General features: G+C 32.1%; 1 protein-coding gene across 1 annotated transcript in view; it reads left to right on the forward strand.

The window, feature by feature from the left end:
- LOC148620746 (nitric oxide-associated protein 1-like) overlaps nucleotides 1–22997 on the forward strand; it is a 28690-nt gene extending 5693 nt beyond the window's left edge. The window contains exons 4-8 of the mRNA XM_088574499.1: nucleotides 187–401; nucleotides 1578–1709; nucleotides 2029–2145; nucleotides 9511–9631; nucleotides 19977–22997. Coding sequence (XP_088430625.1) covers nucleotides 187–401; nucleotides 1578–1709; nucleotides 2029–2145; nucleotides 9511–9631; nucleotides 19977–20152 — 761 coding nt within the window. The 3' untranslated portion in view covers nucleotides 20153–22997. The remainder of the gene's footprint in view (nucleotides 1–186; nucleotides 402–1577; nucleotides 1710–2028; nucleotides 2146–9510; nucleotides 9632–19976) is intronic.
- Nucleotides 22998–23816: the final 819 nt, after the last annotated feature.

A 23816-nucleotide genomic window follows, 5' to 3' on the forward strand; every position in this document is an offset into this window, starting at 1 on the left:
AAATCTAAAATAGGAGGTGCACAATGGTAAAATGTAATAAAATTTCTCGAAAAGTTTCAAACAGGAAAAGGAGGCCATGGGAGCATCCATTGAGAGACCTTTTTAACATTTAATAGATGGTTAGGGGTTCCTAGGTCTGCTTTTTTATACAGCAATGGTAGTATTCACAACTTATTTAATCCACAGGATATCTTGGAATAACAGATTTTCAAGAGGATGAGGCATTTGTTCCACCAAAATATAGCTTGGCAACTTTTGAAATGCAACATGACTCCATTGTTTCACACATTGGGAGAGAACACTTGTTGAATCTTCCACCTGGAGTTAACTTTGATGATGAAGATTATCAGAAGAGCAACCGATGGCTGTTCGATACACCAGGAGTTATTTGTGAAGATCAAGTATGTCTTCAATTATTTCTGTAGTGTTCTCTCCATATACAGGGCCTCATCTAGAGGGAAAATGGACCAAAACTTCTCCTTGTTTGTGTTCACTTCTCCCATTTGGTTTTGACTGGGAGAAGTTTTTGTAATAGATTACATTGACAAAAATGTCAATATTGTTATATTTCAAACATAATTTACTATAACTTCTCCTTATCATGGAAATTTAGATTATACCCTGCCATGAATTTGAAATACACAGTTCTTACTGGCATAGCACACTCCTTACTTTTCTCCAAAATTATAGGCTGTGGCCATAGAACATTCAAACCAAAATTATTTACTGATAGCACAGTGTTAAAATAGCACTGTACTATAATGACCTAGGGAGAATTGCTTAGATAGGGTTATACTTGTCTATTGGTCCAAAAACTAATATTTTGTTATGATAGTTACAAATATTGTCTATCAAATTGATTGATTGAATTGATTGTTGTTTCACATCCTGTATCTGTTTTAAGATGAGAATGATTTATCAATCACACAAACCCCACTTTCTTCTAATCCCATACAAAGATCCAGATTTTTATTGTGCTAGCAACAGTCCATATGTAGGCATGCCAACCCACTGGGACTGATTATTCTGACTCCCAGCCAACAAATCATCACTGTGTATCATATATGAAAAAGCATTGATATTTTGGTGTTTTTTTTTTAAGAAATGTTAAGAATTTGATAACAATTTTATCTTAAATTCATATTCATAAATAGATTAGTGAGAAAGTGGAAAATAATGATACTTTTTATCTGAAGATTTTTAAGTTCAAACTTTCAGGTTTGGGTTTGTCTATTAGGCAAATGGACCACTGACCATTGCCATATTAATAATTTTGGGTCTATTATTTATTTTGCTTTTTTTGTATGTTTTTGTTTATATAAGTTGAAACACTTAGTATTTGAGGAGGTAGATGTAGGGTAAGGGACATAACTCTTGATATCAGTGATATGCTTGTATTATATTCAATTTCACCAAAGCCTATCAAGCTTTCATTTGAAATAGAATGAAATCAGTCCAAGTTACTTTGATGCTTGCATGAGGTTGATATAAAATGCTGAATACAAACGTTCCAATGATTTGTAGGTGTCCCTTACCCTATGTCTACCTCCTTAAAATAAGATTGTTTATTTAAATAGATTATTAATTTGCTGACACCACCTGAGTTGGTGAGTATTTTACCAAAAGAAGTTGTTCCACCAAGAGTTTTCCTTCTGAAGCCAAATCAGACCATGTTTATTACTGCAATGGGAAGGATAGATTATGTTGAGGTAGGTATAAATAACTTATGTTTGAGTTGTTGTTAGGGAAAAATGTGAAACAAAAATGTTGATTAAAGGAACAAAAACAGCACAAAAGTTCTTAGAATCTTAAACACTGAAAATAACTCTGATCTCATGTCCTTAAATAAGATATATATAAGTCTTTATCATCATTTGGTTAAATTAATGTTGATTTGTTGAGTTTTTTCTCCTGAACAAATTATGTATACACTCTTGTTTTGAGTACTTATTATTGAGGACTTAGGAATAATATCATAATTTGAGGTCTGTATCTTGTGAAATCTTAAAATATATATATTATTTCAAGGGAGGTAATCCAGTATTCTTGACTGTACACATGACCTCAAATTTAAGAGTTTACATCAGAAGTAAAGAAGAAGCTGACCAGTTTTATGAAGATTTATATGGCTCAGAAGTTCTTCAGGTAAGTGAAAATAACTTCATCTGTCAAATTGTGAAGAATTCATTGCTATTTAAAGGTACTGCTTGCCTTTACAATGCCTGTAAACAGTCATTAAACTGTTAACTTCAAAATAACTGAATGGTGAGAGATGATGATGGTACCCTGAGGAGAGGTATGGTTATTGAGTGGTTGAAGCATTGTACAGAATTTATTGTATGTTACTGTTGTCCCCCATGTCATCATCTTTATTTTTTGTGCAATAACTTGGAAACTACAATGTAATTGAAAGATGTAGATAAAATTCTACAACAAGGTTTAAAACTATAAAAGAAAGGTTGGTCTGGGTATTTTCCATCACAATTAACACTTAAATACTAAACCACAATATAAGTACACTTTATTCTAAACTTAATTGTAAAACTGTGACATAATCAAATAGACCCAATTATAAGACCGTAAACCAGTCAGACAGACTGGTACAAATGACTTATATACTGGTTGGTATTGATTTTTTGGATTGTGGCCCTACAGTTTTGGAATAAGAGGCCAAAAAGGGAACAAAAGTATGCATTTCATAAAGTTGTAACACTATAAGCATTTGGTTCTTTGTGATTTTGGAACAAAGGCCAATACAGGATATTCTGGATAACGACATTCACTGAATGGAGCCAAAAATAAGTTTCAAAACTATAGCATGAGTATAATTATTGTAACATAAATTCCATACCTCAACTATTTGTTCACTCTGTGAAGGTTTTCTTTCTTCTTTCATCTCCCCGGATGTGATATTTTTTATGAGTAATTTGGTTAATGTTTCTAGGAAAGCAGAGAAGATACCTACTCAACCAGTGCACTTGGTCCGTGATCTCAATTTTTAATGGAGCCGGGGTGTTCTTTGTTGTGTGTGTCTATTTTCCCTGTCTGGTTATTATCATTGGATTACTGTGAAAGTACTATAATTCCTAGATACCAATTTTCGTGGATCTTGGAAGAAACACAAAACAAGGTATTGTTTGAATTTGGAATTACTTTGGAATTAAGAAAAAGACCAAAAATAAATTTGTAAACTTACCCTTACTAAGGGTTAGTCATGCTGGCATGTCTAAGGGGTAGGGTTAATAGGATAACTAAAGTCAGGGAAACTTACTCATCCCCCTTAGTCATGACAGCATGACTAAACCCCTAAGTGGGGGTAAGTTTTACAAATATTTTTTTTCACTTATTTTCTTAAATCCAAAATAATTCCAAATTCAAATAATACCTTGTTACCATTAGAAGAATTAGTGGTTTGGAAGTTTTCAGTATACACATCAATGGGAATATCTTGTTTGTTGGGAATTAAATTTCTTGGTTTTGTCAACCCATAAAAACCATGAAAATTGGTACCCCATGAAAAGTAGTTCTTTTACAGCATGCTGTTTTTGGGTACTATTCAATTATTTGTTTCTTGATTCTTGATTCCACTGGATTGATTTTAGAGTTATTTCCCTTTATAGTTAGGAATATCGATCAAAAGCAAGCATTTTAAAACTCTACTTAATAACTTATTTATAAGTACATGCATCTCTTTGCTATTGTATTACAAGATTCTGTGATTATCGTATCCATGAAGAAATTAGGGGCTATAAGCCATCACACTTCTGGTTTACAGGCGGCAACTTAATTAAAAGTGTTTGGATCCCAATGAAATTGTACCACTATATTTCACACGACAGAAGGAGTATATGAATTGATTAAAATGGTTATGGCCCTTATCTTTTAAGAATTAAAAGACAAAAAGGGGTCTTAAATAGCATTTTCTTCAGCTGTGATTTTCATATTTCTTATATTTAACTGCAAAGTTCTTTGACCACTTTTATTGTACCCCCTGTTTGAGTGGGGCATATAGTGATATGGGTGGCCAACCTCCCTCCTGTCCTTCCTTTTATCACAAAACACACTCATACAAAATTTGACATACATATGATATATACATTACATTGGAACAAAAAATTCAGTGGGATAAAATGTACCCTGTGCTACCCATATCACAGGATCTGCCAGATTTTTACATGGACAGCCTCTTAATATTTGAAACCTTCATTTATTTTGTATGTATTGTATTTATTCATTGTTTTACTGTAATTTGATCTTTTGTTTACTAATTTTCATGCATTTGTTGTTCATCATCTACAGTGAAACCTGTCTTTACTGAACCCCTGTTTGAATTTGTTCTGTTTGGACAGGTGTTTCGTTTACCCAGGTTTAAAATACATAAAGCTAATATGGAGGACTGTGACAAATATCTGGTTTGGACAAGTTTTTATTTTATTTAGGGTTTAGTTTAGTCAGGTTTCACTGTCATTGTGAAAAAAAAAAAGTATTTCATGATAGGTAATTTTTCAGTATAACATCATCATACCCTTGTTCATGTTAAACTGGGCCTAATCAGTGTTCTAGGATTTTAAACAAAGTCCGGTTTCATGGGGATAACTCCAAATGAAGGTTTCCCTCAATTAAACTCTGCTCTCCAAACTTCGCAATGCTTTCAGAAATTCAAGTTTTCTACTTGCCTAAAAGGGAAAATTGAACAGTTTGAACAACCATTCCTCAATTTGCACATGCCCAGGGAAACTTGAAAGTGAAATCCAAGAATATTGCCCATGTTAACTAGGGTTCAGAGTGTAGCAGTATGACAACATCATATCTCAGTTGTCTCAGGTGAATACTTGCCTTGAGTGCTAGAGGTCATGGGTTCAATCCCTGGTTAAGTCACACCAAAGACTTTAAAAATGGTTGACACTGCCCCCCGCCTAGAATAGAGCATTTAGGTGATAGACTGACCCTTTGTCAGAATAATTTGTCAGAGTGGGATGACATGGCTACCTGCAGGCTGTTGCTTCTGCAAGCTTACACAGTAAAAGTTATTTGTGGGACTAGTACAAAACATGGTCTGTTCAATTGGCCAAATGTTCTCTCAAAGAAGATTGATAGGTCTGATCTAATTACTTTTCACCATTACTTCCGAAAATTGCCAAAAGGACATTCACCTGGGTTAAAAGTACTTTGACCTTGGTAAAAAAACAAATGTAACAATAACAGATACACAGAAAAGCACTTGTCTTGTTTTCATTTCAATTCATCTATTCCTTGATTAGCTTTCAAATAAATAATGACCATGTTTGAGTCGCATTACATCACAGTACATAAATTCCAAAATGATCCTTGCGTTGTATTAAAACTTTTTTCTTTTACGGCTTGAGTCCGTCGGTTTTCTTTGCCGTTGAATAACCACTTTTGCTTTGCAATCAGATCTTTATTTAAGAAGTGACCTTAACAACACATGCACAGATTAAGGTCACCAGAAGTCACATGCATACGAACTTATTTAGGTTGATTTTTTGTCTTGCAAGACAACAAATATATAGACACCTATTTCAGGTATATAATGCATTTTATTTGTGGATATCAAATGAAATTATACAAGAAAAATACAATTTAGTAGAAATAATTCCAATTTCATAAGAAACGAAAATTTCCGAAAATGACAGCTAATGCAGCTTTTAGCTGTCTGGGTATTGAGTCCATTAAGGGAAAGTTGATGTCCAACTATTCATCGGAAATTGGGCCGAGAGATCCTGGGGACTTATACATATGTCCTGTATGCACTTGTCATACTAGAGAAGGGTTTTTTTATATCTCACGCAACAAAGTTGCGAAGGGTATAATGTTTTTGACCCGTCCATCATTCCCTTCGTCAGTCTGTTATCAGTTTTCCAGACTTTTTTTCTACACGCTTTCAGATATTGACATGATTTTATGGTATATAAGTTTACCATGATAAGTTACAGGTCAAGTTTAACTTTCGTTCCGCTCCGATGATTTTTACCGAAATTTCGGACCTTGAACTTAGCAAAATTCACAACAAAAAAAAACAGTTTACTGAACTTTTTTTCTGAACACTTGCAGATATTGACATGATTTTTGGTATATAGGTTCACCATGATATGTTACACATCAAGTTTATGTTTCGTTCCGCTGTGATGATTTTTATCAAGATTACGGGCCTTGAACATAGCTAAATTCACAGAAATAACCGTTTTTCGGACTTTTTTTTCTAAACGCTTCCAGATTATGACATGATTTTTGGTATATAAATTTGCCATGATAAGCTACAGGTCAAGTGTATGTTTTATTCCACTATGATGATTTTTACTTTGGATTAACTAAAACTGTCTGGAGTTTGAAACTATCATTCTGAGTAACAGAATTTAGTTAGAGGATAAAGGTCTAAAGTCTTATTCCTGTTTTATCGGGGTCCTTCTACATGTATTTCTCTTACAAACCAATTTACTTGAGTATCCATCGTGGGGACGCGTGGGGTATGTGAGGGCGCTCACTAAGGTTCTTTAATTTATAATGGTAATATACAAAAAGCATTTCAAAACAAAGATAAAGGTGTCACTTGAAACTTGTAACGTTACATAACTCTAACTGCAGCTCAATTGTTCTTTGCCATGTTATTGTGAAAGCAATTGTTCTTTGCCATGTTATTGTGAAAGTACTTTAATTCATAAATACCAATTTTCATGGATCAGGGAAGAAGTACAGTTTTGTGGATTCTTGAAATCGTGGTTTTGAAGTATACACATCAATGGGAATCTACTATTCATTGGGAACCAAATTTTGTGGTTTGATCTACCCATGATAACCACAAAAATTGGTATTCCACAAAAACAATAGTACTTTCACAGTAGTTGTTTTTAGAATAAACAAAAATGATAGAAATATGACAAAGATCTACAGCCATAGCTTTGCATGTAAGCAGGGATTTCATTTTGTGAGCTTTTATCAAGTGTTTGTTAGAAAAAAAGAAATGAATTACCATTTGTAATCATATTTCATTTCATTTAATGTAATTATACTTTAAAGATTATTCACTTGATAAATTATACATTGAGTCCATTTGAAAATTTAACAATGAGATTATTATAAATCGGTAGCAAGATAAGCTTTTTATGATGAAGATATCAATCAAAATTTGAAACTTTGTCAAATAAATGCAGAGCAACATATAAAGTAATTTATATTTTTTTATGAATAGTAATTTTGACACCCAAAATAAAGATTATATATGTAAGCTATGACCTGAAAAGGACTGTTAAATAAACATCAACGAATAATTAATGAATTTATAGTAAACTTAGAAAGTTTTCTGTGTGAAAATTAATGTTAGCTGCCATTTTGATAAATCTAGCATATCTCTATTTCAATTTTATTTCTTTCCATGGGACATCATAATTATTGAATTACACAGCTGCTACATGTTTAAACAATGAATTTGTCTAGTCATCCATTTTTATTTGGTTGGTATATTTAGATTGTCTGATTTTTAAGGTAAAGAAGAACTAATAATCTGCCTTGTCATACCATGTTTGTAAACAAGTACTATCTTAAAAAATATAGCCAACACAATTTCTCAAATGTTAAAATACTAAATCTGATTTTGATTTTATTTGGTGAACAGTCTGCTATGTTACATATTTCAGTTAATAATTGAATTGGTTCATGTTTACAATTTTTCAAAAAATGGTCATAACCTGCAATGATTATGTTGTCATAGTTAAGCATCACGAATGTCAGGTGATGTCAAAGCAAACTCAGTACCCTCTTGTCGGAAAAAAGGCAGCAGACGTGTTTCCATCGTTTTAGATTTTATATACCAGTAGTGAACTGTGTACTATGTTTCATATTACAATAATTTATTCAATTGGTTCAACAAGTAAACCATTTACAAATATTTAATATATGAAAGTGATTGAAAGTATTCTGGACCTAAATGTTCCCAATAGAGCCTTGAATTTTATGGTTGCCATCACATTTATCCAATGAAATATGAGAATGTAAGCTCCAGTTATTACATAACCATAGTTAAGCTTCTTGGGTGTTATTTGATGTCTAAGCAAACTCAATACTGGAAAATAGAATACTGTATTCAAGGTCAAAGGTCAATGTTAAAGAATCGGGCCTTTATCCAAGGAAGGAGTGCATGATTTATACAGTGTTCTAAGATTTACAGTTAGTATCCTGGTAGCCCTTCAGTATAGTGTCTTGCATCTCAAAAATTATAATACATTTTTATTGGACCTTATTGGAAGTTGTTTTCAGATAGTATCCTGGGAAAAAATTATAGTTTCAGGGCAATGTGATGCTTTATGGCCCTTGGCAGATCACTGTGCATGCCGTCCTTGATATTGGGAAAATTAATTTTGTGTATGAAATCTTGATTTTTAACTCCAAAATGTTCCTTTCATAATTTTCTATTTACACCATTCCTGAACTCCAGGATTCTCTACCCGTTTCTAAACTCCAGGATCCCCGACTGGAACCATCTGCCCTGAATATCTTGGTATCAATATCCTTCAGTGAATTTTCACCAAACGTAGGTTATGACTTTGGAACAGCCTTGAGATCTACTAAGCCACAGAATGCTACACATATTTTGAGATGTCAATAGTTAAATCCTTGTCTCAGTGGTGTAGGTGCTCTTTAGTTTTCACTGTCTGTCTGTCTGTTGACTATTTCTCTTATAGCAAAATCTTGAAAACAACATGGTGTTGCATTGAAATTTTGTATATTTGCATATTGAAAATCGTGTATTTTGGGAATCAGATTTTGTGGTCAAGTAATACATAGTGCTCACCTGAATTTGAAGATGTGCTTATTTTGTTTTAATCACAGTTTGATAATATTTTTGTTAAAAATTCAATTTTTAAAAATGTATTATCACAGATTTTATAAGCAGATTTTGCGAGTACTTAAGTAGTACTCCAGCTAAGATTTGAGCAGATTTTGTAATATGTGATACGCCCAAAAGAAGGCTACACATTTTCATTTTTATCATTAAGTTGCTTTATAGGTCTATATGATGAAATGTGTAATTATTCATTCCAATCTGTCTGCTCTTATGAGATAATCCACATTGAAAATCCAACAGTTTCTATTGTATTTCAGTGTCATTTACAAAGTAATGTCCCATCATTTTGAATTCTGCAGTATATTCTTTATAATTTTTATCGCCTATGAACAGGGGTAATATGAAAAGCCACATGTTAATTTCTGTTTACAATAACATTTTAAACAAAATATCAAAAATAAAAATATTTAAGCTTATGATAAAATGGTTGTTACATGACTGCAAAGGTATATACATGTAGTTATGCTTATATTTGCTCATCTGTAGCTACTATAAATAGTTTAGAATCAACATAAATAAATAGCTTTTGACTAAGTTTAGCGCATAATTTACTCAATTCATATTTTGAATAATTTTAATTTTCAAGGTCACAGGTCAAAGTTCAAATTTATAAATATAATTAATAGAAGGTTGCATTGTGCATTTTGCAGGTTCCCCAAGGAGATGAAGAAAGAATGGAAACCATTCCTGCACTAGTTGGAAAAGAATTTTTAATAACTGGTCATGAGAGAGATGATAGAGCTTTAGCTGATATTCAGTTGTCTTCATTAGGTTAGTTTACGAGAAGATTTTTCAATCATTAGACAACTTTTTTTTCATGAATTTTATTCTTTGAAAGATGTTGATTATTGTCACTAAAGAGTTATATTAGCAGGAGGTATATAGTGATCATGGTGTTAATTTATTCCTCCATTTGTCTATCCATCCATCTGTCTGTCTGTCCGTGTTAGTGTTTTTTTTCATTTCAGTTTCTCTGAAACTACTTATCACAGCCACTATATATTTATGTAGGTACGCCATATCATGGAATTTAATTTTAGACTCAACATCTTGTTTGACTGTCTCCATATGATTTTAATACGAAATTTTTCATAACAGTGTTCTCTGTTTCTTTACTTACCAGTATGCCAAAGGTTTGATTCAGACTTCAACAAAATCACTGTCCTTTAAAAGACCTTGTTTATATTTTAATCCTACATTGTTATCACTTGGCACAGTTGTCGACAATTTTTCAAAAATCTTCTCCTGTGACACTACTAGACCATTTAAAACCAAACAGGGTGTTCTGCATAGAACTGATGTTGGGAATTTTTGATCTGTCGAAAAATATTACCACCGTTTCTAAAAATACAACATAGAGGTCAGACAGAAATTTTTCACATATATGTCTAAATCATTAGGTTTAGCCAATTTTTATGGGGTAAAACTGTTATGCATAAAAAATCGATCAGTGGTCAAATTTTTGTGTAAATCTGCTTAGCTGTGTTAGAGTTATCTCCCTTTTTTGATGTTTTCCTGCTATTTTTAATGTTATTTTTTTCTAAAATCTCCTCCTCTGACACTGCCAGACCAATTCCAAAATCTCCTCCTCTGACACTATCAGACCAATTAGAACCAAACTTTTTATGAAAATTCCTTAGGGTGTTCTGCATAGAACTGATGTGAGGATTTTTGATCTGTCGACTAATATGGCTGCCGTTACTACAAATATAGCATAGGCGTCAGACAGGAGTAACAGTTTTTTCAAATATATTTCAAAACTGTTAGGTTTAGCAAAATTCTGACAGGGGAAAAGTGTGCAGCATAATGAGATCTATCTGTGGTCCAATTTTTATTTTAATCTGTTAAGCCATGTTGGAGTTATTGCCTTTTTTTGATGACATTTTTTGCTATTTTTAATGTTATTTGTTTCAAAAATCTTTTCCTCTGAAACTTCTTGACCAATCAGAACCAAACTTGGTATAATTGGTTTCTTAAGGTATTCAGAACTGACATGGAAATATTTAATCTGTCAAAAATCATGGTCATGGTTACTTGAAATAGAACGTAGGGTCAGACTGAAGTTTTTCGATATATATCAAAAATCACTAGGTTTAGCTGAATGCTATCTATTGTTGGAATGATCCTCATTATAAGACTTACAAAAGTCTGCATAGGGTCATAGTTGTCTGGTGACTCCTTGTTAGTGATTTCACTTGAAAGATGGAAAATGGAGTTTGTTTTTAAGTTTTCAGCCGATATCTTGAAAACTATGATAGATAGAAAGAAACTTTCAGTTGCTAAAATAATCTATATAATAAGACCTACTAAAGTATGTGGAGATCAAAGTTGGTGGACGACTCCTTGTTAAGAGTTATTGCCCTTGAAAGGCGAAAAGTTATGTTTTTAGAAGTTTTCAGCCAATATCTTGAAAACTGTAATAGATTAAAAGAAACTTCCAATTGATGAAATGATCCTTACGGTAAGTCCTACCAAAGTCATCTTTGAGTCAAAATTGTCAGACAATTCATTGTTAGAGTTATTGTACTTGAAAGGCCAAATATTGAGGCAGGTGAGCAATTCAGGCTTCTGGAAGCCTCTTGTTTTATCATTTCCATTCTGGTCAAAATCTTATCAAATCACAATCTAGATTGAATTTGTGTCAACATTTGCCCCTTCTGTTTGATCTCTGCTGGTGTATCAAGCTGCATTCTGTTAAGCATGTTTTGAATTTTACATTTTTGAGTATTTTTGAATTGATCTATTATTTATCTTCATGCTTCAGTCCTCTGCAATCATATTCTTTCTTGACAAAGGAACAATCAGAGGTTGGCATTGCAGCAATAAATATTTAATCATTACTGTTGACATTAAGTTTTCAAGAGAATGTCTCCATTATGGTAGACTGTCATTGGTACATGAAGACAATTTAAAAAAATTGCCTAATCATTATTGCATATTACATGTAATATGATTTTTAAAAGGATAGAATTGTTATAATATTGTATCTATGAAGAAATAACATCTTTTACATGGTGCACACTAAATAACTTTTGAAGGTGGTAATTTTCAAGCATGCACCACATGCATTGGGGTCATTTCTCTACAGACAGGAAAAAAAACATTACAGTCATTCCTTATACTTTAATTTCAGTATCAAAATTTTAATGGGTAGATCATCAAAAAATGGCTGATGATGCCAAAGTCATATTACAATATTTGGTTTATGAGATGATAGACAAAGTTTTTTTTATCTAATCAAAAAGTGTGTTATTGAATAGTTAGGGGTTAGTAAAGAATAAAGCTGTTTGCATTGTATTGTTGTACCTAATGTGAGTCCTTTAGAGGAAATAAATTTTTCTAAAATCTTCACAATTTCCATCGCTTGAATATAGCTGAAATATTGCTGCTCAAGCGTTAAACCCCAACAATCAATCAATCATAATTTCATAAAGACTTATATTGTATATTCCTAATATCTATAGAGGAAAAAAAAATAGTGTTTATGATTGGGTGTTAGAATAGTAGAACTGTGCACCTCCTTAAAAAGAGATATTTTTGTCATATGCCATTTATGTAATTGATGAATGCCTGAATTGTGAATTTACATTGTCTTTACAGAATTACAATTATGATTTTTAAGAAAGTTTTCAGTATATTATGATGTTGTGAATGCTTAATTTTTTCCCCGGTTCTAAACCTCTAGATGAATTTCATAGTTTATAAGATTAACCCAATAAAAAGTACTAGTTTCCCTTTTTATGCTGAAAAGAATGAAATTGGTAAATGTATCAGTAAATGGTGTAACATTGTGTGTGTGTGTGTGTGTGTGTGTGTGTCATTTATGTAGAAAGTATTCATTCAAGTTAGTTATACATGTTAAGTAGTTAACATAAAATGAGGCATGTCATTTATTACAATATAGTGGATAAATTTCACAGGTGCCAAATTTTGTGATTTGCTCAATGAATAAGGGTATTAAATTTTCATTGCCTTTATATCTTGCTTCTTCAGATTTAATGGAACAAAAACTATATTAGGAATATCTGGACAAAAATTTGGCAATCTTTTATTAATTGGGATTCCCCAAACCTCAGGAATATAGCAAAAATTATTGTATAGCAGGAAATTTAGGCAAGGTTCTAATTTTCACTATGTTCATGAGGTTTGGGAATGTCGCCAATTTCCATTCCAGTAATCTGAGGGACCATAAATACTGTAAACGTAATTATTTTCACGGTGGACAGAAAACCGTAAAGTACAGTAGACACGAAATTGATTTTTAACACCATATAACACTAATATTTTTTTTGAAACCATGAAAAATTTATATCCGCTAATATGTTTACTTGACAGAATCTGCGAAAATTAATTTGTTTACAGTACTTAATAACCTTAGTCATGGAGTAAATAACAGTATTTGACACCCAAGAAAATAACCTGCTATAACATAGTTGCTTGCAACTAACCAATACCAAATGTCTGAACTTCACAGTCAGCATATTTAGACATTGATCAGTTCTCTATTTTAACCAATACCAAATGTCTGAACTTCACAGTCAGCATATTTAGACATTGATCAGTTCTCTATTTTAACCAATATCAAACAATTATAGCATTGATTTTATTGATCAAGTAAACACATACAGTCTAGTCCACCCATGAAATTGTATTTAACAGTACTTAATTAGCGGTCTTTATAAAAATCAGACAGGAGGTGATTCATGTATGTCAAAAAATCAGAATCTGTTACAGACCAAATAACCAGTCATAGTTTTTTTGTTTGGGTGATGTGCTTTTGAGATAAAATTTATATAGATTGTACATGAAATTAGCACTTTGCAAGAGTTATCATTCTTGATTTTGTTCGATTTGGTTGATTTTAGTGGAAGATAAAGGTATGATTTTCTCAAAAGTACAGATCTGATTATGGAAAGGACAACTGTTATGCAAAAATAGAGCATATGAAGATTGACAAAACATTGTTTGCACAATAACTCAAAAAAGCATTAACCAACTTTAATGAAACTTCGGTGAATTGTTCATATCTTTTGACGTAAGCTCCGTTCTGATTTTTATAAATTTCAGATTTTTAGTTTCCATGTCATAATTTTTTATCCTTAAAAAAAGGGGGGATTTTCAAGTTTTAAGACAATAACTCAAAAACACTTTCACCAACTTTAATGAAACTTTGGTGAATTGTTCATATCTATTGACATAAGTTCCCTTTCAATTTTTATAAATTTCAGATTTATTGTTTTCGTGTTATAAATTTTTTTACTTAAAAAAAGGGAGATTTTCAAGATTTCTGACAATAACTCTAAAACGCTTTCACCTACTTTTATGAAACTTTGGTGAATTGTTCATATCTATTGATGTAAGCTCCCATCAGATTTGTATAAATTTTACGTTTCCGTGTTATGAAGTTTTACTCTTAAAAAAAAGCTGGAAACGGTCAAAGAAGTTTAAATCGTCAATAAATCATTTAAAATTGACCATTTGTTATGATGATCAACTTATAAATATAAAAGGTACTTGGTAACCTTGTCAGAAAAGTGTGTTTTAAACAAGACAGAAATGTATGGGTTAAAAATCTAGACAACAAACTTAGCTAAACTTGAGGTAGCCTTGATAGTGCCAATTTTTTTGTGCTTTTTTTTATTTACTTTTTTTTGGGGGGAGGGTACTTGACAGGGCTCACAGTATTTCTAGTTGATCATATAAATTCATTAAAAGCATGAGGACAAGTTTAAAGGGCAACGGGCATATCATGTGCTTTAAGCGCAGCTCTTTATTTATTTTTGGCCTATTTTTGAAAATGTCTTTTTTTTTATTAGATTACTTGTGGATTTTTTTTATTGAGATTTCAGATATCTCTTTCTGTTTTGGAGTTATAAGGGGTCAAGGGGGCCATACCCCTAAAAATTGTCTCTAAGTTAGTCTGGCCGTAGGTCATGTGAGCTATTGCTGTCACTTAGCCTCCGTCGTAGTCATCTGTTGTCGGTAACAATTTTTCAAATATCTTTTCCTCTGAAACTATTGAATGGATTTGGATGAAACTTACCATGATTGTTCTTTAGGGTATCCTGCACAAAGTTTATGCTTCAATGTTTGATCCATTGAAAAACATTGCCGTCGTTACTACAAATAGAACATAAGGGTCAGGCAGAAGTTTTTCAAATATATCTCCAAAATTGTTAGGTTAAGCCAAATTTTGACAGGGTAAAAGTGTTCAACATGATGAGATCTATCTCTAGTGAAATATTCGTTTTAATCTGTTTATCTATTTTGGAGTTATTGTCCTTTTTCTATTTTTTAATATATTTCTTTCAAAAATCTCCTCTGAAACTACCAGACTAATTAGAACCAAACTGTTATATTTAGCTTAATTCGTTCAATTGCTGAAATGATTCTTTTTACAAAGCCTAAAAAAGTTTGCATTGAATCAAAGTTATCGGACAACTCCTTGCTAGAGTTATTGCCATTGAAAGGTGAAAATGACATTTTTCCATCTTCTGATCATTAAGTTTTACACTTGGAATCTGTCTTCATCATTAAAAAATTTTCAAAACTCTTCTCCTCTGACACTACTTGACCAATTGGAACAAAACTTGGTGTGAATGTTTGTTGGGGTATCCTGCATAGAAATGGTATGGGTTTTTGATCTGTTGGAAAACATGGCCACTGTTACTGAAATAGAACATGGGGGCTAGACAATAGTTTTTCGTATGTCTCCAAATTGTTAGGTCTAGCCAAGTTTTGACATGGGATGAAAGTGTTCAGCATGATGAGTTCTATCTGTGGTCAAATTTTCATTTTAATCTGTTAAGGCAGGTTTGAGTTATTGTCCTCTGTTGACATTTTTTTTTTGCTATTTTGATGTTATTTCTTTAAAAAATCTTCTCTGACACCACTTGACCAATTGGAACCAAGTTTGGTATGAATGTTCCATAGGGTATTTTGCATAGAACAGTTTGGAGTATTTTTGATCCTTTAAAAAACATGGCTGCTGTTATTAAAAGTAGAAGCAGTTTTTCGCATATATCTCAAAAACCATAAGGTTTAACCATATTCTGACTTAGTAGGAATATTTCTTAGGGTATTCTGCATAGATCTGATGTGTGTTTTTTTAATCTGTGAAAAAACATGGCCACTATATAGCCATGATTTAACTTCATTTTATGTTCTTTTTAAGCAAAAGTTTACTGGGATAATGTCCCGTCAAGACCGGGAGGAATAACAGGTAATTGGGGGACCTATGCCCAAATTTTTTCCAGAGATTCTAAAAACACCTCAAAGGCCTTTCAAATATTTTTCATTGCCAAAGGTACTCATTTTAACTTACAGCATTAATCAAAATATGCCCTTTTTCAGCAATTTTTTGTTAACATGGTAACAAAGCATGATACCTTTACCTACTTAGTTAATAGGGCATGGTTTTCCAAGTGAGCAATTCGGGCTCTTTGAGAGCCTCTTGTTTAATTTAACATTAAATCACCTGAGCCTATATTAAACAAATTCTGCAGTACACAACTTTAAAGGTGTTCAGTGTAAGTGTTAGAATCAGAAAAAATGGGAAAATTAAGAAACATGTCAGAAACCCACCAATCTGACCATATAATGTTACTCAAGGATGCTTTCTCTATTTGAGAAGACCATTATTTGAACTCTGCATCATTTGATTTGCTCAGAAATGTTAATAAAATGAGGTTTTGACAGAGATATCTGCCTTTGTTATGTTCATTTTTTTAGTGCATTTCAACGAAACTATAACTCAATGCACCAACATTATGTGGCAAATATTTTCTTTTAGTCAAATCACACTATCAAATGATGGGTTTTTCATACCATGTTTCACCCACTGCCCAATTCGTACAGGGTTCCACAGTATTTTCCCTAATTTGTTAAACATCAGCCATTTTGCTCTTAATCATTACAATATATCAACAGTAAATATCATGTTACTCAAGGATGCTTTCTCTATTTGAGAAGACCATTATTTGAACTCTGCATCATTTGATTCGCTCAGAAATGTTAATAAAATGAGGTTTTGACAGAGATATCTGCCTTTGTTATGTTCATTTTTTTTAGTGCATTTCAACGAAACTATAACTCAATGCACCAACATTATGTGGCAAATATTTTCTTTTAGTCAAATTACACTATCAAATGATGGGTTTTTCATACCATGTTTCACCCACTGCCCAATTCGTACAGGGTTCCACAGTATTTTCCCTAATTTGTTAAACATCAGCCATTTTGCTCTTAATCATTACAATATATCAACAGTAAATATCATGTTTTCCGTAAAGTATGTCACAATAAATTGGTGAATTTTTATAACAAAATTTTATATGTTTATGGGACCATTTCAAAGGTTATTGTTTGATCCAGTTACAGTAGGGAAATACATTACAATGGTCAAGCTATATAATTGTCAATAAAATCAAATTTCAATTTTCTGTGGTTTGTTTGATGTAGAATTTAATATTTAATGAGAAATTCTATTGAGGAAAAACATGTCATGAGTATTACATGTTGGTAAATACGGAAAAATAAAAATAGGAAATGTTGTCATTTTATTGAATTGATAATATAGATCAATACTTGTATAAGGCCAAAAAAAAAAGTCTCGTTTCCTGCTACCAACAAGTAAAAAATAGGGTAGGTAAGAAGAGAAATTATTTCTTTTTCAAAAATATTTTCCATTGAGTTAATGGAGAAACAATCTAGACATTTATTAAATTTTGTGTTTTATAGTTTCCGTTTAAACAATGTATTTCTAACACACCCATATTCTGTGATATTGCATGCTTGCCATTTTGATTACAAGATTGCACGGCTGACATTGACTGTTTATAATCACAGTAAAACTGTTTTCTGTGGCAAAATGATCAGAATCAGAATCGATATTAATTTGTCAAATATCTGTTTATAGGTATTTGCCAAAATTTGTGCACTTTTTAAACAGACACCCAAAAACAAATAGATATTAAAAAAAACTGTCTTTATGTACTTGACTTGACCATATAAAATGCATACCAAAATATTTTCATTAAAAATCAAAATGAAGAGTAACTCACTACCTAAGTGGGAAATTATAAAAAGTTCTACGAAGAAATGTAAAACCAGTAATAAAACAATTGTTGCAGCTCATCATAATTTATGGAACATTGAAAAGAGATGTCTACCTTGACCATAGGCCTCAGTCTACGTCTCTTTTAAATAAGTAAAAAAAATTTTTTTTCTTTTTTCAAAAACTTTTTCCATTGAGTTTATGAGAAAACAATCTAGACATTAATAACAATGGGCTTAAAATAGACAAAAAATGTTTAGGGTGAGTGGGAATGCAGGAAACAAGGATATTATTATTTTTGGCCTAATGGTGAGGGCATATTAACTTTTATAATTGGGTATTTTAAATTGTCTTTTTAATTTTGAAATAAGATTAAACCAACTATCTATATAACATGGTAATCTAAGTAAGTCCATGTATAAGGTGGTCATAACAGTTCAATTCTAATGACAAAATAAAAAAGAGAAACTTTTGTCCAAATACATGCTTAAATGATGTACAAAGACTTTAATAAATTTGAAATCAAGATGTACTTTATTCCATCTATCTGTTCATGTATATACAGTATAGATAACAGAAAAAAAAATGTTTTAAGGCCAAATAAAAAAAGATGAGTTTCTTTTACCCTACCCACTCTATTTTTCAGCAAAGAAAAGTGTAAAGGTTTTTTTTTTATATGCATTTTAAAGTCTGAATGTTTTGCTTATAGACTCAATGTTAAAAAAAAACAGTGAAATAAATAAAATTCCTACCTGCCTACTCTATTTTTTAAAATTTGTAATACAAAACACACTATCCTGACTAGTTTTGTAAGATTGCTTTATTTTTAGTCCATATTTTGTACTTTAAAAAAACATTTGATGTACCCAGGAACTTGTGTTTGTTGTTAATCAATTTTAATGCTGATTTTTTCCTGCAGGTTCTGAGGATTTTTAGATGATATCCCATATAATATTTTTTTACTTCAAAATATATTTCATGCAGATCATTTCTATTCAATCGAAGATATTTTTCAGCTATCTTACAAAGGGGTATGTTCTGAAAATATTAAAATTACCCCCTTAAACTTAATTAGTCATTTTTGTCCGATTTTATGGTTTTATCCATTTCACAACATTAATACTTTTTTGGTCTGTGACCCCCACTTTTATTTTCATGATTGCAAATTATTATTTAAGAAGTTTTTATGAAATTTTTGTTACTACAGTACTTCAGGGTTTTTCTATTCATATTGTTCTAGCATGAAAGATTTGAAAAGATTTCACAACACTCTGAAATCCTTCTTTTTTTTTAACAGAGTAGTGAATTTGAAATTTGCATAATTCACTAGTTGAATATTAGGCTTGGTTGATAACATAGTTTATTGTTCATGTATGTGTTACACTAAAATTGGGGATGAAAATAAATCAGAAGTGGAAAATTTAACCACATTGTTGTGAAGTACTAGCTTATTTCATGAAACATTAATTATGTAGAAAATACAGTGCACTTGTGTTGATGATTAAATTCCAGCAGAACAATAGGCCTAAAAACTAGTGTTAGTGCACCTTCTCCTTTCTACATATGTATATGTATTTTCTGTGGGCAAAACTTGTTTGATATGATATAAGACAAAGACCAGGCATGGAAAACAGACATACACAACAAAGAACATAAAGTAACTAAAATCATACATACAAAGTAACAAAAGCAAATGAGCAACTCGGACTCCACTAAAAACTAGGAACATGGACCAGGTGCACCGGTAGGGTTATCATCCTCTGCTTTTCTAGAAACACCCATCAAGTTACTCATAAAATTCAAGTCCTGGGTAGATGAATGAGGAAAAGAAAACTATGACATGGTGAATAATTATAAATGTAGTCTTTTTATTTCAAATAAACGATTTATATCTTAAAGTAACCAGAAAGTTACAACCTGTCACCTTAGCAGACAGAACAAAATATTTGAGGTTACAGTGATGTGACTCTTAATGTATAAAGGTTTGGGATAAAAAAAATAATTTGACCTATCAGATCTCAGCAGTAAGTCTAAATTTATTTTCTATTTTTTCTATTATAGGTTGGGTTTCTGTTGCTAAAACAAAAATAGGTGACGTCAAATTACGAGCTTACACTCCAGGAGCAAGAGGATTGTATCTACGTGAGCCAGCCCTCGTGCCTCACATAAAGTCTTTTCGAGGGAAAAGAATTGGAGGAAAACAAGAATATAGGACTAAGCCCCCAAAGATGATATAATAATGTACACGTTTTTATAATGCATAAATTTGCCATCCCACGAACAGTAGTAAGCTCAATGATATTTAGTGAAAAGTTTGGATTCCTGAAGATGTGAAATACTTCTGCAGACTCAATGATATTTAGTGAATAGTTTGGATTCCAGGAGATGTTGTGAAATACTTCTGCAGACTCAATGATGCTTAGTGGAAAGGTTGGATTTCAGGAGATGTTGTGAAATACTTTTGCTGACATTTCAACATTTGGTGGTTGTACATGTCTTATTGAGCAGTAGAAACACAAGATGATCTTAAGTACTGCTATGTGTAAGAATCAGGCAATGGGTGGCACATCATATTTCTCAATTTGATCTTTTTTACCCCAAGTATATTCAATACATCTAGAAAACAACTGAAAAGCTGTTTAAATTTATCCTGAAGCATCAGTGACATAGATATTTTTTTACTACTTATATAAGGAGGAAGTGCAGGAAAATTTCCCCTCCCATTTTTCCATAGTGCATTTCAACTTAATTTGACCTATCAGTATCTTAGAAAGGCAAATTTTTCAAATACTTTGATGATTATTTCTGGAGGTTATCAGGTGTAAATACTTAGTTAATGCAATAAAATCTCTGTGTTTTTTCCTTTCATGTGCCACACCTTATACACATTTTGCCTGATTATTAGACGGAAAAGTACTTAAGTTATTGGTTTATGATAATATTTAAAAAAGAAATGAAACATTGATAATATGTACATTCTTACAAAGTTTGTTTTTGACAGTCAATAGATATCAAGTAGAAATATGCTTTGTGTATTTCTTTTAAGTGTAAGTGTGTATAAGAATCAGGCAAAACTGGAAAAATCAGAAACAAGGATGTTTTCTTTATTTTTTGACTGAGTTATCTGCCCTGGAAATGTTAATTTTCAGTGCATTTCAATGAAATTGTAACTGAATGGTCCATCATGATATGGCAAATATTGTAGGTCTTCCTTGATTCTGATGGTGCAAATAGATAAATTACACTGTCAAAATAATGGTTTTTTTTTCATACTATGTTTCACCTACTGCCTGATTCTTACAGAGACTGACATTTAAACAAACTCATAATATATTTATACCTGATTCGTTTGTTTGTTTTTTTTTTATATTCCCCCATTTTCAACAATTCAGGGGGTATAGTGATCTTGGACACATAGACAAATAATAGTTGGTACAATACAACCAAGTGTAAGCACAACTCCTTTTAATCTTTTTGGTGTTTTATGAAACAATATGAAGTTCGGGCACTATTGGGGGGGGGATTATATTAAATTTTGAATTTTCAAAAAATTCTACCTCAGAAGTTTGCTTTAGCCTCACTTCTCTTGGCATTAAATTCAATCAACATCCCCTTAACCAGAAATCCTGAATCCGCCTCTGTACAAGTACTTTTATAAAAAAAAATCACTTTTCGCCAATCTGTTTAGTTAGATTTACAAATTGTTAGCTCACCTAGCCAAAGCCAGGTGAGCTATTGCCGTCACTTGGCATCCGTCGTCATTGTCGTCGTCATTAACAATTTTTCAAAACTCTTCTCCTCTGATACTACTTGACCAATTGGAACCAAACTTGGTATGAATGTTCTTTGGGGTATCCTGCATAGAACTGGTGTGGGAATTTTTGATCCGTTGAAAAACATGGCCGCTGTTACTAAAATTAGAACATAGAGGTCAGACAGTAGTTCTTAGCACAATCTCCAAAACCTTTAGGTTTAGCTAAATTCTGACATAGGGTAAAAGTGTTCAGCATGATTAGATTTATCTGCGGTTGTATTTTTGTTTTAATCCGTTATGCCATGTTGGTAGTTATTGCCCTTTTTCAACGTTTTTGCTATTTTTAATGTTATTTCTTTCAAAAATATTCTCCTCTGACACTACTTTACCAATTGAAACCAAACTTTGTACGAATATTCCTAGGGGTATCCTGCTTAGAACTGATGTGGGGATTTTTGATCCGTCAAAAGCATGGCTACCGTTACTAAAAATAGAACATAGGGGTCAGACTAGTTTTTTCGCTACAAAATTCTTCAGGCTTAACAGTTGTAAGACAAGTAAGAGTTATTGCCTTTGAAAGAGGAAAAATGACAGGTTTTTTTAAAAGTTTTCAGCCAATATCTTGAGAACTGTGATAGATGGAGACATTCAATTGCTGAAATGATCCTTACGATAAGTCCTACCAAAGTCTTTTTGAGTCCAAATTGTTGGACAACTTCTTGTTAAATTTTATTGCCCTTGAAATACAAAATTCAACCAGGTGACCGATTCAGGTTCCTGGGAGTCTCTTGTTTCCTTTAGTATCTGCATGTTGGATCTGATGATACTCCATTCTACTTCCCGTTTGGATAATCTTTCTAATCACCCAATCAGATTTCAGAATTAAAGTCAGTGAAAGCAATTCGTAAAATGAAAATACGAAGGGTTTGAAAAAGTCATGGAAATTAATAAATCGGTCTAATTATTCCCCCTTACTTTGGTTGAGAGACATATTGTTTTGCCCTGTCCGTCCGTCCGTCCGTCCGTCCATTTGTTTGCCAATCTAACACCCTTTTGTGAGTGCAATTCGTAGCAAACTACTGCACCTAATTTTATGAAACTGTGAAGGTAGTTAGGACATGATATTTAGTTGTGTTATTTACCAGGAATGTACGATCCAGAATTTATTATCAATTGAATTTTGTGGAAGTCATACCCCTTGGAACTTTTGAATGTGGGACATACGTTTTGTTTTTTGTTTTTTGTTTGTTAGTTTTGTTTTGTTTTGTTCGTTTTTTTTTGTGGGCAAAATCCAACTGTAATTTTTATTAAAGATCGACTTCTCACAATCTGTTTTCAATTATATTTACTTAAAACTCCGTTTTATATCGCTATTTAGTTCAGTTACTGATATTACAAAGACCCACAGTGACACTTCACTTCCCACCTAGAATCACGTGACTAACTTGGCGAATACGAGTTCGTGCATGATAAAATACTAATTTAAGGAGATTTTCTCACAGATTTTAACTCGGAATTAAATGTTCCATTTAGAACCTCATATCGGAAAATTCATTTTGATCTCAGGGTAGGAACTGTTGCTAGTTCGATCTCAGTTGAATGACCTTCTGTTGCGACCATTAAGACATTTTTTTTTCTAGTCGTCACCATTTCCTTTTCCACTTTAAAAATGACTCTAGATTTTACAGCTATTTTAAAAACAACCAACCACTACTGAATACCGTTTAAAAGTGTTTGGACTAAGCTCTTTGTAATCTAATTGATATTTCAAAAACATCGTCATATATCAATATTAAATTCCATTACGATACTATTATGCAAACATTGTAAGGGCGTAGACCTTTAAGTCAGAGGTTATCACCAAATCAATTTAAATTAAATAAACATATCGGTGCTTCTATCGCGTAATAAGTCGTACAGGTCACTTCCAATTCGTCAATTTTCTTTTCTGAACCCTCATTTTCAACGGACATTCAACTAAAGTCAAAATGTTGGTCCCTTTCTTCAATGATTTCAAATAATAGATTAATGTCTAAATCAAATTAGAAATTGATATCCACTAGACGACAAACGGAAGTTATTTCTGCTGACCATCTGATCTGGTGATAATTTTTTTCTAGATCTTGTTCTGTACAGTTTACAATGTA

This window comes from Perna viridis, chromosome 3 (assembly GCF_037379345.1).
Source record: "Perna viridis isolate PV_CMFRI_1.1 ecotype Kerala chromosome 3, ASM3737934v1, whole genome shotgun sequence".
NCBI lineage: Eukaryota > Metazoa > Mollusca > Bivalvia > Mytilida > Mytilidae > Perna > Perna viridis.